Source organism: Gobius niger (assembly GCF_951799975.1).
Source record: "Gobius niger genome assembly, chromosome: 19".
Lineage (NCBI taxonomy): Eukaryota > Metazoa > Chordata > Actinopteri > Gobiiformes > Gobiidae > Gobius > Gobius niger.
In genome coordinates this window covers 22,048,285-22,070,465 of record NC_136870.1, presented here as the reverse complement: position 1 = coordinate 22,070,465, position 22,181 = coordinate 22,048,285, and the positions used below count along the sequence as shown (strand labels likewise).

Genomic DNA, 22,181 nt, shown 5'->3' with positions numbered 1-22,181 from the left:
AAGAAATCACTTTGGATCACTGTGGATCACACATTGGCCATGCGCTACTATGCATGGAATTACATTGTTCCTCTTGATGCAGCCTGTTTATTGATAAGAATGAAAGTGTTGTTTAATTGTTTAATAAACTGACCTTTGTTTATTACTCAAGGAGATTTTCAGTCATTAAGCAGTAACTCTTCAACAAGATCCTTTGAAGCTTCTGTCCACATTCTTCGAATGCGTTTCCCCCCACACACCTGCCCTCTGTCCCGGCGTCTGGTCTGCCGGCCTGGTTTATGGATAGAGCCTTGCTGTGGGGGCATGGGGGTGTCAACAGGAGGGGGGTGGTAGCGGCAACAGTAATGGTGGTTATTTCAGGAGCGTATATCAGCAAAAGCATCCCCTGTGCTGAGTGTTGCGGAGTGACAAGGCAAGTGTTGAGACAAGAGGATGAACTGCAGCACCCCGACACAGCATTCCAGGGTCCAGCGCATGTGAAAGCGAGCCCCCACCCCAAACTAAAGAACCTGAGTGCGGTGGTGTGGTCCAGTTGAAGATACACAAGCGGCAGAGAGTTGTGCAGGGGCTTCTTTCTCTCCTTTGTGGCGGCTTGTTGGTTGTCGGACCAATCTGGGGATGGTGGCGGAGGAGATCGTGGTGTCCCTGTCCGGGGGAGCTCCGTGGGGCTTCAGGCTGCAAGGAGGAGCGGAGCACCAGAAACCCCTACAGGTGGCAAAGGTACGGAGCGCTTCACTCATTCTTACTTGCAAGTGTAGTGCCTAATTGTGAAAACTTCTATGTCTTACTTTGATGGGTGGCAAAGTCATGTATCTACACTTTATTGAAGTCACACACACTCATTTTGTTGTTGAATGTGACAACTTAAAAATAGACCCCAAATACACCAAAGTACTAGATTAAACAAGAGAAAAGATGCATTATTTTTTATAAATTTGAATTTTCTGTGACCTCTACAACATTATCCCATTGCATAGGCCTATAGACGGGCAAGGACATATGCAGTAATGGGGGAACACAGTCAGGAACTAAACTAAGAAAATGAAAATCTATTGCACGGCTTCACGTTTGTAAGGAAAGTACAGGTGTTGCTCTTGCTGAAGCCTTTGCGGGAAATCATGTCCTCTTAATCTCAGTATGCAAAGTGTTATTTTTGTGTGTGCCCATGAATCCAATTACATGTCAGTTTAGGCCATGCGTCATGAACTGATTCTGGGATAAGATAACGCTTTGTACCTTTAATGTACCAGTAGAATAATGTTCCAAGGACAGACCATCTCACTAGTGTCACCAAACCTCAACACATCATGTATTGCATGTTCATTGTATACGTCATATAGCATATAAATACAATCTGTAGACTTTGTCAAAAGGAGAGGGCGTGGGAGTTGATGAATGTACGTTACAATGCCTCTACTGAATTGCCTGTTTGAACTTCTGGTTACTTTCATCAATAAATCTGGCTCTAGACCGATTACTGCTGCCTCTCTGGTTAGATATTTAACCTTCGACAGCTCTGAACTGAATATAAACAAAATACATAAGCAACCCACTCTCTTTCAATAAAAATCTATGTAACTTTAAAAACCTAATACACTCCTTATGTGTGACCTACAAGCCATTGTTGTGTTGAAGACATTTTAACCTGTGACTTATAACAATTGAGTCACAATAAACATGGGTCAGGTCCTATTTAATCCTACAATCAAAGCATTAACAACTGAGTCGCACTTCCACAACGACAGCAGTCCATATGGGGCGTCTTGAGCGATAATGGAGTTCACATTGAGTGCCCATAGTTGTCTCTCCTGGTGGTTTGAGGTACATTGACCCCGCTGTGACCCCGGTTAGATGCTGAATGTTAGGGACAGGGAGTAACTCGAGTGCGTGGATTGAATGGAGAGACGATAATTGGGTTTGAGGTTTGATGGTCAGACTGCGGTGTGCTGTGTTTGTAAGTGGAGCTTCAGAGGGAACCGTTATCGTCTACGGCGCTCTGAGTGGAGTCCACACATCTTCTACTCGGGCGTTTATGGATGGAGTCATCAAGATGTCAATGTCACCTTGTAAATCTCTTAACCCCCCGCCTTAAAGGAACAAGCCACCTTTTTTTAATACTGAGATATGTTCTTACCAGAGCTTAGACGAGTTGATGCATACCTGTCTGGTTTTTGAGCGTGCCCTCAGTCACGCAAAACTACCAAAGATGTTGTTAGCCTTTGGCCTCTCCCAACATATTCCTATAGCTCCAAACAGGGGTGAAGTTAGAAGCGACCAGACCTATTCACCACAACTGCCTCTAAAATCCTGCACTGTCACTCAAAATGTCATGCACGAGCTTAATATAGAGACTGCAGTTACGCGTAAGACCCGAGGTGGCAGTAATGAGCATAACATGACCAACCTGCATCTAGTCTCTTTAACGACACAGTTTTCTTTGCTAATTATTCCCAACATTTTTCTCTCAATTATCTTATTTCACCAAATGCATCGGCAAGTCTTCTTCCCACTCCTTTTCGAGCTAAAATGTTTTTTTTTTTTTTGTTGTTGGCCAATTATAGGGGCAAATGAAGTATGTTGTATGTACACACTGTATAGTTTTGCTAATATGGCTCGAAATAAAATGTTCAATTCTAACCCCTGCACCCAACTCCTACCTAATAAAGTACACTGCTTTAATGGGGATTTTTTCTTTTTTTTTTTTGCATTAGAATGTCTATTTAAAATAACATTTAAATAGAAGCCCTTGGAAGCTTTGCTAAGGTTGGCAGTCACGGCTTTATATTATTAGGCCAGAGCAAAACCAAGTGGTAAAGGCATTTGATTATTATTAATATCAGATGCTATTAAAGTGGCTAGATGCAAGTTGGCCATTTTATACTCACTACTGCCACTTCAGGTCATACGTGTAACTGCACCTTCTATATTAAGCTCCTGCATGACGGCAATTTGGACCCGAAGTAACAGCTTTTTGAGTGGCAGTGCAGGGTTTTGAACAGGTCTGGGCTCATTTTGCCCAATAGGACATGGCTGGAACATGTAGGGGGAGGAAAAGAGATAATTTTAACACTTTAAACTCTGTATAGCCCCTTTTAAAAGTTTGTCTTTATATATAAATGTATTATTATTAGGACAGGATTGTGTTTAGTGAGTAAAATGATGAGGGGCAGCAATGAATAACTGAACAGACTAAATAACATTCACAGAACTGCTGTCATTTTCCCATATAGTCTTAAATGATCTTGAAATGCGAAACAGAACTAACAGCTAATGAATGTCGTAATCTGAAATAGCCCACTTGTCCATCCACTTGCGTACGTGTCGACAAACCAGAATGCACTCGGTAATGGGAAAATCTATTTTGAAGCCAAGGCATGTGTCCTTACAGATAATGCACATTCGGACAAACGCCGTGTTAAAACATTTGATACAAGACTGTAGCGCTTTTTGGGTCCAGGGTTTTCTAGTACATCTCCACACTATACGGGTCAGCACTTGCCCGTGGCTTTGATTTGCGTCGGGGACTTTTGCATCTGCGTGAGGTGGCACATAGCTCAGATAAGCCCTGTTGGGAATAGGGCACAGACGCAGGTCAGGAATAGCTCATTTGAGAGGAGCTGGAAGGGATCATGGAAAAAGGCCTTTAGTTGATAGCAATTCCCAATGTCTTTAGTTAGATTGGCTATAGCCTATTATATATTTAAATGAATGTTCACTTTTTTAACATCAGTAAAACATTGTAAGAGGCAGTGTTGATTTCGTCGACTAAAATATTTAGTCTCAATTTTAGTCAAAGTGATATTTTTGACGACTAAAACTAAATTAAAAGTTTCTCATGAGACTAAAACTATGACTAAAATGTACAGATATTGTAGTCGACTAAAATAAGACTAAATAAAAATTAAAAGGAGAGACTAAAATCATCCAAACTTCTATTGACCGTCTGAAAGAGCCTCATATCATTTAAATTCACTGCCAAAGGATCAGCTCTGAGCTTTATTCATGTGGGAGCAGCTCCATTACGTCGAGGACCTTGATTAAATATGATTATGAATATTATCAATGCAAAGTCGACTAAATTAGTCTTAAATTTAGTCGACTAAATTGACATGCAATTTTAGTCGACTAAAACTAGACTAAAATTGAAACGTTTTTTTTGACTAAATCTCGACTAAAATTAAATTACATCTTAGTCAAAAGACTAAGACTAAAACTAAAATAAAATATGTTGTCAAAATTAACACTGGGAAGAGGGTGAACTCCATATTCTAAGGATAAATATTTACTCGTTCATGGTCCTTATGGTACAAAATGGTTGCTTAGTGACCAAACATGTAAACCCCTTGTGCCCTTTATACCAAAAAGAGTAAAATAGTAAACATTGCTTGGATATCTGTAAATTTACATATAAGAATGATATAAGATGATTAATAAGATAGAGTAGTTTAAAGGTTTTGTGTCTTTCTTTCCAATGATGCTTTATTCATTCATCTGCAGCAAAGAAAGCTGTTATAAAATGCCCCTAGCTCAAAGTATGGTGTTATGTTTTCTAGATAATGTACACATCTTTGACTGTAATTTCCTCAAGCGGGCTCCGTCTGTCGAGGAATGTGCTGTGTAGTTTATTTCGGGTTTGTGGGGAACATATGGCGAGCGACAGAATGCCCCCCGCTCCACTGCAGCTGTCCCGACCCCTCCCTGAGTTTACTCTGTTCATCTGAGCTGCTGGCTTTTGTCCTTGTCCCCTGTGCACCCGCGGACTGTAAACGGGTCAGGGGGAGGGAGATAAGAGAGAGATATTAATGATGAAGAAGAGTACTTAACATTTGTGCTGTGGATAAGAGGGACTGGGTGGGTAGTTACAGGAAGTAGTTGGCAGAGATCGGACCCCATGTAGAGAGGTTTCCTAAAGGATCACGTGACATTATCTTAAAGAGACATTATCGGGACACGCCCAACCTCAGTTTGAGCTCAAAGCAAAATTAAGAATACCTGTTTTGATCAATTTTACAGAGACTGCGGAAGAAAATGGATGGATGGATGAATGTTTAGATCAACTTTTTGCTTAAATGCCCAGTAAATATCATTCAGTTTTGTCACAATCCATGTCATTAAAGTATTTTTTTGCCTTATAAGGGATAACTAAAGCCATTTGCAGCGTGGGAAAGTTTCACACGTCACTGTTATTGGTTAAATTTGCCTGTTACTCACTCAGGAAATCACAAGACGGACCAATAAGAGGAATGTGTAGGGGAAATTGTTTGAATATAATCATAGAGCTATGGAAGAGTTTTTGTGTCATCATCAGAATGTGAATTTTTGGTTTTATTTCATTACAAGTGTTTGGAATTCAAAAAATGAAATAATTCACCTTTAAAATATTCACCGTATTGTTTATAAATTCAACAATTTAAATTTGCTGTCGAAAAAGATTTAAAAAAAAATGAAAAATACACTCTTTAAGGGACTATACGGAGTGTAAACATGTTAAAATTATGTAGTTTCCTTCCCCTACATGTTCCAGCCATGTCCTAATGTGTAGAATGAGCTCAGACCTGTTCACCACAACTGCCCCTAAAATCCTGCACTGTCTCTCAAAAAGGTGTTAATTCGGATCCGAAGTGCCGTCATGCAAGAGTTTAGTATATAGGGTGCAGTTACACACATGACCTGAGGTGGCAGTAGTGAGTATAAAATGGCAAACTTGCATCTAGCCCCTTTAAAATATTCAAAATTTGTAAAACATCAAGCCCTGAAATTCAACAGTAGAAATTCAGAGAATGAAATTTGCAGTGAAACATTCACACAGAACATCCTGGACATTAAGGCCTGAGCAATCCAAATTCTAATTCATCAGCAAACAGTGCAGGGGACCAATCAAAATTCTTAGATTTGACTCGTCAACTCCTGTTTGCTCATCTGTAAGTCCCGCCCACAAAAGACACAAAAACAATAGGAAACATCCGGATTGCTGAGTCTCAGTCATGCCTTATGTCCAGGATGTTCTGTTCACATTTTTTACCTGTGAATTTCACTTTGAATTTTGACTGTTGAAGTAGATGTGATGAATTATTACAAAAAGGGGAATTTATCATTTTAAATTGAAAAAATGTGTAATCGATAACACTGACTATAACTTTTTGTTACAGTCTGTTAAATATTATTTACTGTTTATACCTTTTGTCCCCATAAAGTCCTTGGTAGTCATTGTATATAAGATATCACTATTTACTATTTAATTGTTTTTTACATGCAGTACTGTACGTTTTTTACATCAATAAAGGCTATCCTATATTACCTTATCTTATCTTATCTTATCTTATAAAATTCAGGGACCAAAATAATCAAACATGTTATTTCAATGTTCAAAAGATTAAAAGCATTCACAGACATTGAAAATTCACATATTGAGCCACTGAATCATAATACGGCTACATTACCAAAATAGCAGATTGTCAGAGAAATCGCAACCCAATTGAAGTTTTATAATCGTATTAGTCCTTAATCCACTCATTCGTACTTACTCTTACAAAAAGGAGAGCCATTTCATTTACAGGTAATAATAGGAATAACACTTTGCATCTGATTCTGCTGTGATTACTTCATGAATGACCTAAAAGTGTATCATAATGGATTATTCTAATGGGCCTAACTCTGGTTGCAGGTGCGCAGGCGCAGTAAGGCGTGCAGGGCGGGGCTGAAGGAGCAGGATGAGCTGGTGTCCATTGGGGATCACCCGTGTTCAGAGCTGAGCCACGCGGAGGCCATGAGTCTGTTAGACCAACACAGCAACACACTACTGCTGCGGGTCAAGAGGTCAGACTCAACACATTAGGGATATTCTTGTTTGTGCAATTATCTGGAGCATTTTAAGAATAGTCTATAGCCTAAATACAATTTGTGACTCTAATGTTCACAAATTACTTTCAACTTACACCTCCGGTCAAATACCTTTCCCTTATCGTTGATCTCTACTTTCAGAGCTCCTCCCGGGTTCTACGCCTTCACCTCCAGACTCCTATCCCCCACTTCGGACATCCTGCAGAGGAGCGACCCCTCTCTGCTCCCGGCCGGGGTCACCTCTCCTCCGGACAGCGAGGCTTATTACGGGGAGACCGACAGCGACGCCGACACCCAGTCGCTGACCCTCCGCCGCCAACGCAGGACCCCCCCACATGCCCGCTCCCCGGCCCGATACGACAACCAGGCTGAGGAGGAGACGTCGGAGATGAGCGGGTAGGTCCAGGCCAGGTATCAGTGAGACAGAGAGGACAAGCTAGCTCAACATCTGGAGAAGAGTCTCGGCAGCATTAGGATAGGACAGGTTTTTATTGTCATTGCAAAATTAATCACAATGAAATTCACTTTGAGAGCCCTCCCTTGTGTAACAGCGCATAAAATATCAAGGCTTTCCCAGGAGTCCAGAGATAGACTCATGCCCCTAGAGGCTATAAGGGGCACTGCAGGTGTCGTAGCATGTTGCGGTGTTTTACTTATTATTTGTCCGTGACAGTAAATACTACGCTGACAGAAAAGACAGGGAGTGAGAGGGATATTGTACATCCAATTACACAATGGAGATATATATATTTTTTTTTTCACTCAAACTTGGCTGTAAATACTGTTTAAGTAGCGCTAGCCCGCTGTTAGCTTTGCCCGTTAGCCTCGTAGCTTCTTCTTTTTCGTGATTCCATTAGTGCAGGGGTGTCAAACATACGGATTTAATCCGGCCCCTGCCCTGTAGAGCATAAATTCCAGAGTATGTCAAAAAAAAAAAGTAAGTCTCTAGCCCATTCCTGTGCGGAGTTATGAATTTTTAAAGAATAACCAGAATGCTCATTCTAGCCACTAGGGGGCATTAAATAAAAAAAAAGGGTAGAGTTCCACACGTGTCCAGCAGAGGGCACTGACATAATAAGAGCTCAGGATATGAACAACACATTATATAGCCATGTGGTAAATGGACAGTCTGCCCCAGGGCGGCTGTGGCTTCAATAAAAGTTTACCACCACCAAGTGAATGAATAATGACTACTGCACTTTCAGGAACTTGTGACACAGGCTTGTAAAGTGCAATACAAGTGTAAGCCGTTGTCATTGATGAAGCTACAGTCAAGTAAGGGCTTTGATCAAATCACAGCTTATTACTATTCATTTATTGGAAACATTTTCTCTATTATATGTGGCCCGCGACCCGCCATGGGAGCTGAATTTCGGCCCGCGACCCAAAATGAGTTTGACACCCCTGCATTAGTGTGTATCGCAATTGTGGTTTTCTGGCCGGAGACACCAGGGGGAGATGAAACACCCCCAATCATCCCATTAACACTTGTACTACCCCCAGAGGGACTACGGAAAGGATTTATTAAGGTAAACAAGTTACTTAGTACTGTTTAAATCGTTGCCATTCATTTGTTACCATGCTATTAGCTACAATAAATGTATTCGGGGTTTATACTGAGATTAAATCCCTCTACTACCAGTGTAAAATGCTCCTAACAACATGCGCACTGCTTCTAAAGGTGGTATTATACTTTTTACAGTTTTGTTTGTTCATGATTTCATACACATCTTGATCACTCTCTTCGTTGGTGTTATATTGATCTAAAACAACCTATTAAAATTCTCCCTGAGCTCCTCTTCCTGGTTCAACATTCTGATTGTCTAAGCCCCCTCTCCCTCCCCCTTCGCTCCCCTTCTCAACAGACTTGCGTAGCTTCAGGTGAACAGGAAGGAGAGTAAAGAAAAGTACTTCATTGCTTACTTTGGACCGTGTCGTTTTGTAATACTCTCATCCCCTTTTGCACTCAGATATGAAAGTGCGCCAGACGCCGCACTGACCCAGCGCCCGTGGGACGTCCCGTACTCACTCGGCGTCCCGAAGCGAGAGCTCGTCTACCAGCCCCTGCAGCCGGAGTGGGACACCCCGACTCACACCCCTCACACTCTGACCCCTCACACCCTGACCCCGCACACCCTCTCCCCCACCCCTGACCTCAGCCCGGGGGAGGCGGACGGCGAGGGGGACAGCGGCTTCCAGGACGCGGGAGGCACAGCGGGATGCGGGACACCTGTCTGCCCTCCTTTGGTGTCTCCGGAGCGGGCTCGGGAGGCGCTGACGATGGGACTGGGGGCACAACTGGTGCCCATGGTGGGACCTCAGGAGAGAGCGGTCAACGATGAGCTGTCCACCACCTACAAGGACAAGGCGCGGCAAGCCAGTGAGTATGGGACCGTGAGATTTGAATCTGTATAAACAAAACAACCCATATATATATAATGTACAAAGAGGAAATAGAATTGTAACTATGTAGGAGGGCTATTTATTCTATTTCAGGATAAAAGCTCTTGTTTATTAAATCAAATGTACTGCACAATGAGAAATAAAATATCATCTTATCTTGGACAAATATTACTTAACCTCTGACCTGAACCTCTTAAAGCACCGCATAGAATTTTTCCCAATAAATAGAATTGAAAAACAAGCATTTATATTATGACAGATATTTTCATCATTGAAAAATACCTCACAAATGTACACACAAATTGTGCTTTTGCTGTGAGCAGCTCACCTCTCCTTAGACACGGCTGTAACTTTGCCAGAAGTGGGCACGTCTCCAGCTTGTCTCCATGGAGATGTTGATTAAAGTCAGCAGAATTTGATTTTTAAATAAGTTATGTCTTCATATTAATCCATTCTTTGCAGTAATCGCATTTTCTGTGTCAAGCTGGTCATTAGGAGCATGTTTTGTATTGATGGCATGGAACAGTATAGTCCAAAATATTACGCAGTGTGCCTTTAACTGATCACATTATCTCCAGTTCGGTTTTACCCAAATCGTGAAGCTTCTTGACTGGAGTTTACAACCTATAGGCCATCGTAGCACCTCATTTGAAAGCTAAGATCCATAAACCTGATTGCATTGTTACTGTGTTGCCATCATGTTTTTGACAATGTTTTCATCGTTTTTTTGTTGCTCATTTGTGGCTTTTTCCTCACGCATTTTTGTCACTTTTTGTCACATTTTCCCTCACTCTTTTGTCTCATTTTTGTCACTATTTTGACACTTTTTTATCAAGAAGCTTGTAGGTTTGGGTAAAGCCAAACTGCAGAAAATGTGCTCGGATTGGGTAAGAGGTTAGAAGTGCTTTAATTACCCAGATTTTTTTAGTATTTGACTTTTTTGTTTCATTTCAAGTCTTTTTGTCTTATTTTAAGCGTTCAAGTTTATTTATTTCTTTTTAAGCTAATTAATGCTTCTTGCATTTTTCATCCTTCTTATTTTCATCATCCTTATTTCGATATCTACTCAAAATCAGCATTAACTGTTCTAAATCAAGCACATTTCAATTTCCTGTAACTAGGGATAATAATGGATAATACATTATGCAGCCAAGTTTCCATGTTAGTACCAAGAAAATACTGAGCATGTTTTCTGGTATGAGGGGGTTTGGGCTATGAATAATACTGTTACCATGAGATAAGTACAATGGCAGGTGTGTAATTATGGTAATGACACATTTAGATGTGCTATTTTCATCCTATTACCATGCTTTTACAGTCCAGATCACAATAGGTTTCAGGTGTTTGTATTATTATTATTATTATTATTGTACTACAGCTATTGTGACTGACCAGCATAAGAGTCATTGATAGCCTTTTTAGGACATTTATCAGCAAACTGAACTTGTTACAATAAAGGCCCATGGTTTGGGTCATTATTAACCTCTTAATCCCCACCTGAACTGAGGAAATTTTCTCCAGTTTGGCTTCTTGAAAAAAAAATGGTCATAATAGCAGCAAAAAATTAGACGAAAACGACGTTGAAAATACAAAAAAGCGCCGAAAATGCAACAAAAACACCACAAAAGAGCAACAAAGGAGTGATGAAAAAGCGACGAAAAAGCAACAAAAGAGTAATGGAAGAGTGACTGAAATGTTTGATGAAAAAGCAACAAAAAAGTGACAAAAAGAGATGAAAACGCAGCAACAACACGAGGAAAAAGACCCGTTTGGCCAATCGGCTGTAACAATTTAGATTTGGGCAGAGCTGAACGGGAGAATGCACTCCGCTAAGGCATGGATGAAGAGGTTAAGCTCTGTTTGTTGTTTCCTAGAATGGCTGGTACTCTCATTTACAGTACTGCAGTATTTAGCGCCCTCTAGTGGCCATCCAGTTACTCTCTCGCAAAGGTGACAATTTGGTGATCTACCCTTTCTGCTCCCCTCTCTGCCCCTACCACCCTGCTCCCCGTCATCAGTATTCGAATCATTCACCCCCCTCTGCTGTTCTCATGGCCCCTCCTGCTGGTAGATTTGATATTTATAGCCTCTAAAGCCCTGTTGGACAGTTGGGACGGGGACCACACAGCTGATTATGTGGACTGTACAATTGTTTTGGCTTTCAGTGTGGGTTCTTCTTGATTTCACCATTTTTTTTTTGTAAATATCTTAAACAATTCTTTAAATGTTGTTTAAATCTGAACAAACTCCTCCTATTGTCAGATCTGGCGTTTCCATGTGTGTACTATAGATTTATTCCAAATATAAATGCTGCTGTGCTTTGACTGTGCGCCTAAAGTCATGTTCCTGCATAACATCTCATGCTGCTTCAGTAGATTGTTTTGACAGCCTGCAGATACTGTAACCATGGCTGCCCTGGAGGGACATGTTGGTGATTACAAACAAACTGGAGAGAACGGAAAAAAAACATCACTGACATTTGCTTCTAATATTCAAAGTTGCAATTTGGCTGATGCATTTTTGTGGTTTGGGAAAGTAATATCACAATTGCATAAATGTTTTCCATGTATTCCATCAACTTATAGAAAATGAAATGTTCAAGGTACCTTTTTATCAGTTCTTGATCATGGTGACACAGTTAATGTGCACACTTCACCTTCCAGGCTTAAACCTCTTGATGAACTTCATTCTGTTTTACATTGAATATACAGCACTCATCACTGTTATATGACAAAGTTGGCCGGTCTCCTTGTTGATAAGAGGGAGCAACACTGTATTTTATAAGGGACTTGTTGGCTTCCTGAGTATCTTACATGTGAACTAAACTTCAGCTCCTGTAGCTTCACCAGGTCACATGACTGTTTAGGTCCGAAAAATTCACTCGTAAAAGAGTGAAACATGAACAAAAGAGCCTTTTCTTATTACGCCACTAATAATAATGCATTGGTTTCATGTATCTAGACACTCAAAGACGCTTTACATTGCATTATTCATTCACTCCATACTCGGTGGTGGTAAGCTACGATTGTAGCCACGGCTGCCCTGGGGTAGACTGACGGAAGCGAGGCAACCAGTCTGCGCCAGGGGCCGCTCCGACCGCCACCAACACACTCACTACATTCGCGAGGCTTCCTGGTGTTGCCAAACGGTCTCCCATCCAAGGACTGACCAGGTCCTTCCCTGCTTAGTCTCCGAGGTCTGATGGGATCGGGCAGAGCAAAGGCGGTTTGGCCACTCAGTAAAAGACTTTTACTCTTTAGTACCTCTCTCCCATCTAAAACCCTTAAAGTGCATATAACACAATAGACACAATTTTTGCTAAAATATAGTTAACACAATAATATTTAAGATTTTGCTAAAAAAAAAAAAAGAACAACAACTCAGACACGGACAGGAAGTGACATAGATAGAGGCAAACAATTTCAAACTGTTGCTGTGCCAACCATGTTATGTCAATGGGAAATGAGTCAAGCTGCTACAAAACTTTACCTCTATCTATGTCACTTCCTGTCAGTAGCTTAAATATTCAAATAAAAATAATAATAAAGAAATAAGTTATCCATCTAAATAGTAATAAAACCTGTCATATGCACTTTAATATTGGATATGTAAAAACAAACTGGAGTTGTTTTAAATGAAATAGTAAAAGCTTCTTGTAAATGTTTTATTATTCTAACAGGGCACTCATTAAAATACTCATACCCTCATTGAGCCTTCCCTGTATAAATAAATACTTACTATATTGTGGCCTGAGAAACACAATTACACATAATAGTGATTTAAACGCTTGTTATAGTCGCACAAAAATGGAATATTGTTTAATATTGTCAATTCCTTTTACAATTCCCCAGAGCAAGAAGGTCCCAAGTTTGATTCCCAAACCTACAGTACTACCCGGTGGTACAATATAATCTATGCAATGTCACCCCGGACAGACTTCATTTGAATAACCACTGTTTGTTGTTTTGTCATTGTTTTGATACACATTTTCTCTCTAAAAATAGATCCCCGCTATGTTTTTTGGCCTAGTCTCAATGGATGCCTTTATTCCAGTGGGACAATTATAACTGGTCACATTAGACGCCTGTTCCCTGACATTGCAGTGACTTCATCTGATCGGCCGCTGTGGTGAGCTCGGTTCCTCTAAGAGCGACCAATGACGAATAAACACCCACTAAATACTAACGCTGAGCTTTACTACGGGCCCGGGACAGCCACAGCAGCCAGGGACCTGCCATTTCTCAGGTTACACCCTGGGAACAGGGGATTGTTCACTTCCTGACTGTACATCTGCTGCTATGAGTGCTTTTAGCGACAAAACAAACAGATAGCACGTTTTTTTTTCTTTTACATTAAGCCATACTGTGCAACCTTTTACCTAATAAATAATCCATCTTTGCTGGGAGTGGGACATCACCAGCTTGTCTTCATATAGAGGTCTTCTTCCAAATCTTGACGTCTCACTTTGAATCACATTGTTGATGCTGCTCTGAGCATTAGCAGCGTGTTTGGCATCCTTTATGTTTATCTTTTTGTCAGTGTCTTGTGACAGTGTAGTTATCCTTGAGACGTTGTCACATATTGTCTGGAATGTTCCGCACTGTGTCTTTAATATAAAAATAGTCTTGTTTATGTCATATGTCCTGTATTTGCTGTATGTAGTTTCAGGCTGGTCATGATAGGTTTTAAGCAGATTCCAGGCATAATATTACATACAGCTGGGTATTGTCAACAACTTCATGTTACGCATCCCAATACACAGTTTACGATACGATGCGTGTATTGCGATAGAGTATCCATAATACAAGATATATTATCATATTTTAAGAAAAAAGTGCACAAAATGTAAGTTTTTATCATGCTGAATAAGCCCAGTGTGCAATTTAAGCCTTTTATTGGAGTAGTTACAGTGCATATTGTGATACATTCTGTATAAAGAGTATTGTATTGTCATGTGCACAGTAGCAATATATTGAAATATATATTGACGCAAATATTTTGGCGATCAGACCCTGGCAGTAGACATCGATATACAGAATATTCGTATGGATGGGTAGGTAGAGTTAGGGATGTCTTCCCCCGGACCTTGCACACTGGTAGTGGTATAGGAGACTGGAGAAGGATGTAGCAGGGTGAAGCCATGGACAGAAGGGGTGGAGGTGGATCGCAGCACAGCTGGGAAGCTGACGAGCGTAAACACAGGGCCGCGGGCGATGATTGGCTGCGAGGAAGGTGTGGCTCTGCACTGATAGGCTGAGGTTGAGGTGTGACCCTTGTAGACGCGATCATAAGCTGGAGGTAGAATTTGCACCTCGGCTTCATTATATCAGTCAAATTAACGTTGTTACATTCTTAACTACTACTTTTTTAACTATAACATTGATTAGTACTTTTTGACTACTTTTTTGTTGTAGCAGCAACAGATGTATAGTAGAACCAATATTATACTGCATAATGATTAATTTTGTCTTGAAGTAGGAGTGCTCTTGAACTTTGTCTATAAATGAATTGTTTTCATCTCACTGACTGGAAATTGCTGGGGATTTTTGTAAAACTGTTAAAAAGTGAATACTAATTGCCACTGCCCATTAACCAACTATATTTATTATTGTTGTCTTTTCCAGATTATAGTATGTTACACAAAATCCATTAGACTAACACACTGTTTCTTATTATTACCTGTTTATGAGTTGCCTCATAGCTAAAAGGCCTGAAAATGAAGAAGCTACCAGTCACTGCCCTATTATCAGCTATATTTGCTCATATGAAATAGCAGTCTAAATTTTGCCCAGGGTCGTCCCATTCTGTGTGTATTTGTGTGCATGTGGGGGGAGACAGGTGCTCGATGCCACTCATTGGAGCAGGAATAGAGTGTTGACATCATGTGTTAGTTTGGGTTACATGGACTTAGACAAAGGTCCTCACTCGGACTCGGGACAAGAGGTGGGAGCAGGCAGGGTAGCACCTCGGCAACTGTAGACCAGTGACCCGTCTGGGGATTGGGGGCACACGCCGGGACTGAGATGAGGGATATCACTGAGGCACAAGAACATACAGGCATTGTGAAGAAAGGTAAGATGGGCTTAGAGGATGATGAAGGAGGGATTGTAGTGACCATTGGTAAAATATTTGTAAATTGGGGAAAAAAGTAGGGCACTTTTTAGGATTATAGGATACTGTATGCTATTGTTATAAGGCATGAAAGTTTTATTTCAGTTTTTATTTCACATAGGTGGTAGTAGCTATTCTTTGTTTTCTTTTTTTCCCTACAAATTTTTTATTTTTCATTTGAAAAGTGTCAAAAGTCGTGGATGGAAGCAGTACCTAGAAGTTCTGGATCTCATTTTTGGTTGTAGAGAATTGCTTACCCAAACAAAGGCTATATATTGAAAGTAAATTAGCACTTAGATGACCAGGGAAACAATGTTGAGCCACTATCACAACAAGGAACATGTATTTTTGTTGTTTTTGCTGCAATTTTCAATAACAGATTACTAATGAATCTAATTGTACGATAACTTTGCTGAATTTGACTGTTATCGAACTAGGCCGTTTGGAAGAAACTAAAATGACTGAACACATTTCCTTGTGAAGCCTAATGTGTTGGTGCTTTATGATGTGACTTGTCATATAGTTCAATTTTGTAGGCTGTTATAGGAAGGCAAATGTACTGATTTACAGAGCACAACTTCACACACAAAGCAAATCAAAGTCATTTACAAATATACAAAGGACATTTAGATTACAAGCACACTACTATTAAAAAGAACACACAGCAATGCATAATGTAATAAGTCAAAGACAATAAATGGAGGCAATAAAATCAACAAAACAAGTTGTAACTAATGCAAAGTAAATAACAATGTTCTCTGTCCGGATTTAAAAGCCCCAATAGTCGAAGCAGATTGAACAAAGTGTGCTGAATTGCAAAGAGAGAGGCATAAAAACTCAATTCTGTTTCTCTCTGTTTAGTTCTGGCTCTTGGGGGGAGAATAAACCAAGCCAATACGAATAAAGTGTGGTTAACCTGATTCGTTTCACCATCTATTGAGCGATCTTCAAAGGTACAGTATAGGCACATCGCTGCTGGTCCACCCAATAAAACCATGCGTCAGACGTCCCCTCCTATCGCAGCTGTGAGGGGGGTATTTATATAAAGTGAGATAATAAAACCGCTCAAATGGCCGTGGCCTAATGCTGGAGTCCTGGTGATCTCAGCTTCCTGGAGCGAGTGACTTAGCTTTAGGAGAATCCTTTGTTGTAAATCCTCTCCACGCTCTGCTGTCTGTCAGCCCTGATCCACAGCTCGGCCCTGTGTTAAACTGCGTCATCCTCACACGTCCTGCCATTTTGTTATGGATTTGATTTTGGGCAAGACCACAAAACCTTGCTCACAGTGTATGCGTGTATTAACGATTGTTGGAAAGTGGTTTGTTTATGTAAAGCGCTTTGTGTAGCTTTTAGAAGGAAAGTATTATTTGCCACATTATTCTATTGATCAAAGGTATGAAATGTGAAGATAGAACGTATCGTTGAAAGGGTTTTTAAACTACTTATGATCATTTATTACTTGTTTATTTGTAGCAAGAAAGTACATAAAATGCCTTAGGTATGCCTAATCTCGTCTGATCTGGGACGTCAAGCAGGGCTGGGCCTGGTTAATACAGGGTGAAGAAGACTGGTGTGTGACTGAATAAACATGGCGAAGCTGCGTTTCAGTTTTACACAGCTAAAATGTAGAACAGACTTTCAGAAGATCTGAACCGGTCTCAACTCTGACAGTGTTAAAACTGTTCATTTTAGCTGTGTGTGTGTGTGTGTGTTCTTGTACTTACGACATTGAGAGGACGAGCGTGGGGACATTTTTGGAAAGTGAGGACATTTTGGGTGCTCCTCACTTAAATGAAGGAGTGTTTGAGGGTCAAGATGTGGTTTAGGGTTAGGATTGGAATTGGGTTAAGGTTAGGGTTAGGATTAAGGTTAGGATTCAGGGTTAAGGTCTGGGTAATACATTATGTCTACGAATGTCCTCACTAAGATAGAAGATTGTGTGAAGTAACTGAAGTACACTCTTCATTTTTTAACGTATTTAATTCATTATTATATTGATGTTTTATGGATCGATTTTATCCACCTTCTTGTGAATTAATGTTATGTCACTGTAAAGCACTTTGAATTCCCTTGTGTCTAATTGTGCTCTACAAATAAACTTGCCTTGCCCATATGGTGGCTGTTGGATGGTCCGACAGCACAGATTAGCAGCCAAGCTTCTGTCAGTCTACCCCAGGCCAGTTGTGGCTGCATATTAGTTTACTATAGGGCAAACTTTAAATGAGAAGGTCTCAAATTCACAGAAGTCAAAGGTCAGAAAAATGTTTTCTTTGCTCACTGAACTAAAACTGTAAACAAGAAGGGATTCTTGTGGAGCGCTTTACAAATAACCTTTACTTAATACCCAAATACTGTACATACAGTCCGCAGAGGGTCATACCATATACGCTTTTTTAAATTCTATCCATCTCTCGTCTTTTCCAGAGTTGCAGCGTGGGGAGAGTCAGGTGGAGAAGCAAGTGAAAGAAGCCCGCACTAAATGCCGCTCCATTGCCTCTTTACTGACGGACGCACCGAACCCCAACTCTAAAGGGGTGCTTATGTTCAAGAAGCGCCGGCAGAGGGCCAAGAAGTACACGCTGACCTGTTTCGGCAAAGCACCTGAAGACAAAGGCTCAGAGACAGAGGGCGAGACAGAAGAGGAGGGAGGCAGTTCGATTTTGAGCGGCTCCGAACTTGACGAAGAGGGATTTTCGGCATCGTATGACCCAACGTGGGATAGCGGATACTTGGATTTGCTTGAAAGGAGAAGCTCTGCCTGCCCCTCCACCACCCCGACAACCCCAACAACCGATCACAACCCGGCTTTAGATTTCTCAGTCAATCAGACGCCTCCATTTGGGCTTTCGAATTCGACCATTCAAAGCCCCAAGTTGGAAGCTGTCCCAGGTCTGGACACGCTGGCCTATCAGGATACGAAGCTGGAGAACGGAATTGTGAGTCAACCGATCACCTCTTTGCCGGTTTATCCACCGATGTCTCCGCTAGCTATGCCGATGCCTAATGGCGGGGCGGTAGAGGTTAGCCGTGCCAGCATGGTTCTCAATCCGCCTTCACAGAACCCCGCACCAAGCCAAAGTACGCAACAAGTCAATCCAAGCCAAGTCAATGACCTGAACTCAGCGTTTAGCCCAAGTGCAAGTAGTGTCCTGAACCGCACAGCTCGCCCTTTTAACTCTGCTACAAGCACCCCGTCCCGCCCGACCGTAACCTCCGTGATGTTCCGCCCCCCGCAACCCAAGCCCTTATGCGCACCGAGCCCACCTGTTTCCGCTGTGTCAATGATGACCCTGTCTTCTCCACGCCAACCCGATTCAAAAAGGGCTGTTTCAAGCACCTCTTTGTACATCCCAGCCAGGAACACCAACGGCAACTCCTCAGATATGTCCTCGATTCACTCGCCGCCATCTTCTTTGTCCTCTGCGACTACGATCTCCCTGTCAGCCACAAATCCAGCAACCTTTGCGCCGCTGGGTCCAGTAATTGCAGCTCAGCCTTACAATCCTCCAGCCCCTCAACAAGTGACTCCAGTGTCTAATTATTACAATTCTCCTCCACAAATAACATCACCAAGTCATCCAAGTTATCCATATCCAAACAATGTTGCCCCTATATCTCAACCCTACACACCAGAGACACCCTCTGTGCCAATGCCGCCACCACCAACACCAACCACACCTGTCAATGCATATTTCAACATGCAAGCTCCAATGCCACAAGTTCCTTCCAATGATTCCCTTGCGTCCCGTGAGCAGCGCATTGCAGTGCCGGCCGCTCGCACTGGCATCCTCAATGACGCTCGCAAACGTAGTCAAAAGAAGCCGATGTTCAGTGCTCTGCAAAGCAAAGACGTCAACCCCAATCCTGACTTGGTTTCGATGGTTCAAAACATGGACGATCGCTTTGTTAAAAGTCCAAATGTTGAAACTAGTGGCGGAGCCCCTGTTATTGAAGCTGGCCACGAATCCGGACCGGAGGAGGATTGGTTAAGATTGGGCGCTGAAGCTTGCAACTTTATGCAAGCTCAACGCCAGCCAAAGCCACCACCAGTTGCGCCAAAACCTAAGTCACCAGTACTGCCCCAAGCGCCCCAGATGCCAGTTCTTGGAGGCAAAGGCGGTCAGCTTTTCGCCAAAAGACAAAACAGAATGGATCGCTATGTTGTTGAAAGATCTCCATCCGTCGCAGCAATGCCATACTCACCGGCGCAAACGAGAGAACCATCACCTACCCCTTCTCTTCCTGCTACTTGGAAATACTCTTCGAGCATTCGCGCCCCGCCTCCGATCAACTACAACCCGCTTTTATCGCCGTCTTGTCCCTTGAAGGCCCAGAAAAAGCAAGAGCCTCCTAAATCGAGAACAGCCAAATCTAAGAAACAAGTGGGGAAGGCGGTTGATCTCATGAACCATCAACCGTATCAGCTAAACTCGTCATTGTTTAGCTACGGAGGAAATGCCAACCAAGATCTTCCCAATCCTCAGCCCCAGAGAGGAACCCCGGGTAGCGTCCACAAAACAGCAAAAGTCTACGAAGTCAAGCGTTTCTCGACTCCGCCGCCGATGACAACCGGCCCGGCTTTGAAGGTGATTGTCCCAAGATCAGCGACTACACTTGGGGAACCAATGTGGAGGTCTGACATCACGTCTCCTCCGCCACAAGCCAACTTTGTGCCTTACCAAGCTCCATACCCACAGCAGCAATGGGGGCACGCCCCTATGTCTCCTCCCCCTCCTCCAGCCCCAAATGCCCCACTACCCCAACTACCAACATTCACCTCCCCGTCGACATATAATTCAACCGCAAGTCCCGCGCAAGCTAACAGGCAGGTAAAAAGTGTACCCGATTTGAGCCCACTGAGTCCACCAGGGTCTTCCTCAGAGTTCAACTCTCAGGTTAGGGTCCCAAGGCCGAGGTTCAGCACTTCCAACTTAGGATTGCAGCCGTGTGTTTGGCGACCTGGATCAACACTGTACTGAAAGAAAATGTAGTGTTCCCAGGGGTTCTCAAACTAACCAGATCTAAAACCTTATTTTTTTCTAAATCTGCTGTTCAGTTTCCTTGACTTGGTAGTAAGACATTAAACCAGTGGTGCCCAAACTCTTTTCCTCGGGGGGCCAAAATGGAAACATACTAACAGATGAATTGAATATTAAAGATGAATTGAATATCCTTTAGTTATTGTGCAATGTAGGAGGGCATACTTTTTTGGTGTGTGTAGTATCTGTTTGCAATCTATGAGTGCACATATTAATCAAAGTTGCACCTCTTTACAAATCAAAGCATCATCACACACTCTTTTGGGCACCCTTGCATTAAAAAAAGATAGTCTGGACGAATACGTTTTGTCCCTCCATAATGTAATATGATCAAACAAAAGTTTCTTCTAAATACCACAATGTTTGGTGTTTTCTTGAGTTTATCCTTTTGCATTCAGTGGTAGGGTCACAAATACAAACACAGGTCATTAAAACAAGTTGCAATTTTGTTTCTGCTTTGTGAAGTACTACACAACTTTATAATCTGATTTACATATTCTTATATTGTATTCATTGTATTGTTTGAGTCATTGCTCACCATTAAAGGGAACACTGTGTGAAAGTCGCTATAAAACTGCAGTTAAAGGTGCTTTGTGAAACACTGAAAAAAAATGTAGTAGTGAATTACGAGGTGGATTATTTGAAGGGTAGAAGGGGCAGCTACTTTCTTATTATGCTTTATTGATTATTGACTCCTGCTGCAAGTTTGTGCTAAGTGGTTTGTTCCTCAAAGCATCTTTAACATTGAACTAAAAGGGCATTGAATGATTAATCGAAAAATGTCGCGCTCCAAAGAAAGTGAATGTAAATATTGTAATGATGAAGAGATTCGACGAGAGATTGTGACAAGGATGTGCTTTGAAGAGGACAATCGAAAGAGGAAAAAAAAGGACTAAAGACATTTGATGAACTTTGTCACTCACTTGTTTTGCGTCATCATTTAAGCTGTGTTTTTGACTGTAGTAGAAAAATCTGTGTCATGCTGCACTGCCATTATGGAAAACATTTTTAAATGAAATTATGGATTAACATACATTTTGGATTTCCTAGTACCAATAAGGTTGCTTTTTATATATAGATTTTTAATTCCTTCTACATAATAAATCAACCAGACATTTTGAAATTACAACCTCCTTGTATTGCCTTTTGCATTTTGATAGCGTTTTTATTTGCCTGATGCTGAGTGACTTTTGTAGCTGTAACATGCAGTAACAACACCTGGATTGCTTTGTTTTTGTTTTGTCAATTTTTTATTGTTCAAAGATTTCCATTTTATGGTGAACACCACTTTTTTCTGTTTTTTTGTTTTTTTTGCTAGCTTATCCATGTGTAGTTGTTTTTTTTTCCTTTTCTTTTTCTCCACAAACACATGCTGCTCAATAAAAATAGAGATTCAAGTCAGCAGTCCAGTGTCTTCCTGTGAGATCTACAGCTCTGTATGCCCCTATTTGAAACTAATTTCAGGACTAAGTTTGTATTTATTCATATTTCTTGGGTTAAAGCTTAGGCTGCGCAAGTTGTCAGCACTCTCCTTGCAACAATATCCTAAGTTCCATCTCCGGACGGTGTGAGGCCTTGCAAGGAGGAGCTTGCATGTTCTCCCTATGTTTCAGTGCTCTAGTTTCCCCTATCAACCCAAAACATATACACTTAAGCTTTTTTCTATGCACCCGTTGTCACGGTATATCTCAAGATGAGTCCCAAGATGCACATGCAATGGATTGATGGATCAAAAGCAGAGAACAAAGTGTCCTAAATGTCCCAAAATGTCCAGCCATGTAGATCAGA

The 22,181-nt window shown here is 41.5% G+C and overlaps 1 protein-coding gene across 1 annotated transcript; it reads left to right on the top strand.

Annotated features, from left to right (window-relative positions):
* The first annotated feature begins 549 nt into the window (after window positions 1-549).
* Window positions 550-20,362, top strand: synpo2lb (synaptopodin 2-like b). Its single transcript, XM_079577120.1, has 5 exons — window positions 550-720; window positions 6,665-6,816; window positions 6,982-7,236; window positions 8,811-9,220; window positions 17,779-20,362. The coding sequence occupies exons 1-5, from the start codon at window positions 619-621 to the stop codon at window positions 20,331-20,333; spliced, it is 3,474 nt and encodes a 1,157-aa protein (XP_079433246.1). The 5' UTR covers window positions 550-618; the 3' UTR covers window positions 20,334-20,362.
* Window positions 20,363-22,181: the final 1,819 nt, after the last annotated feature.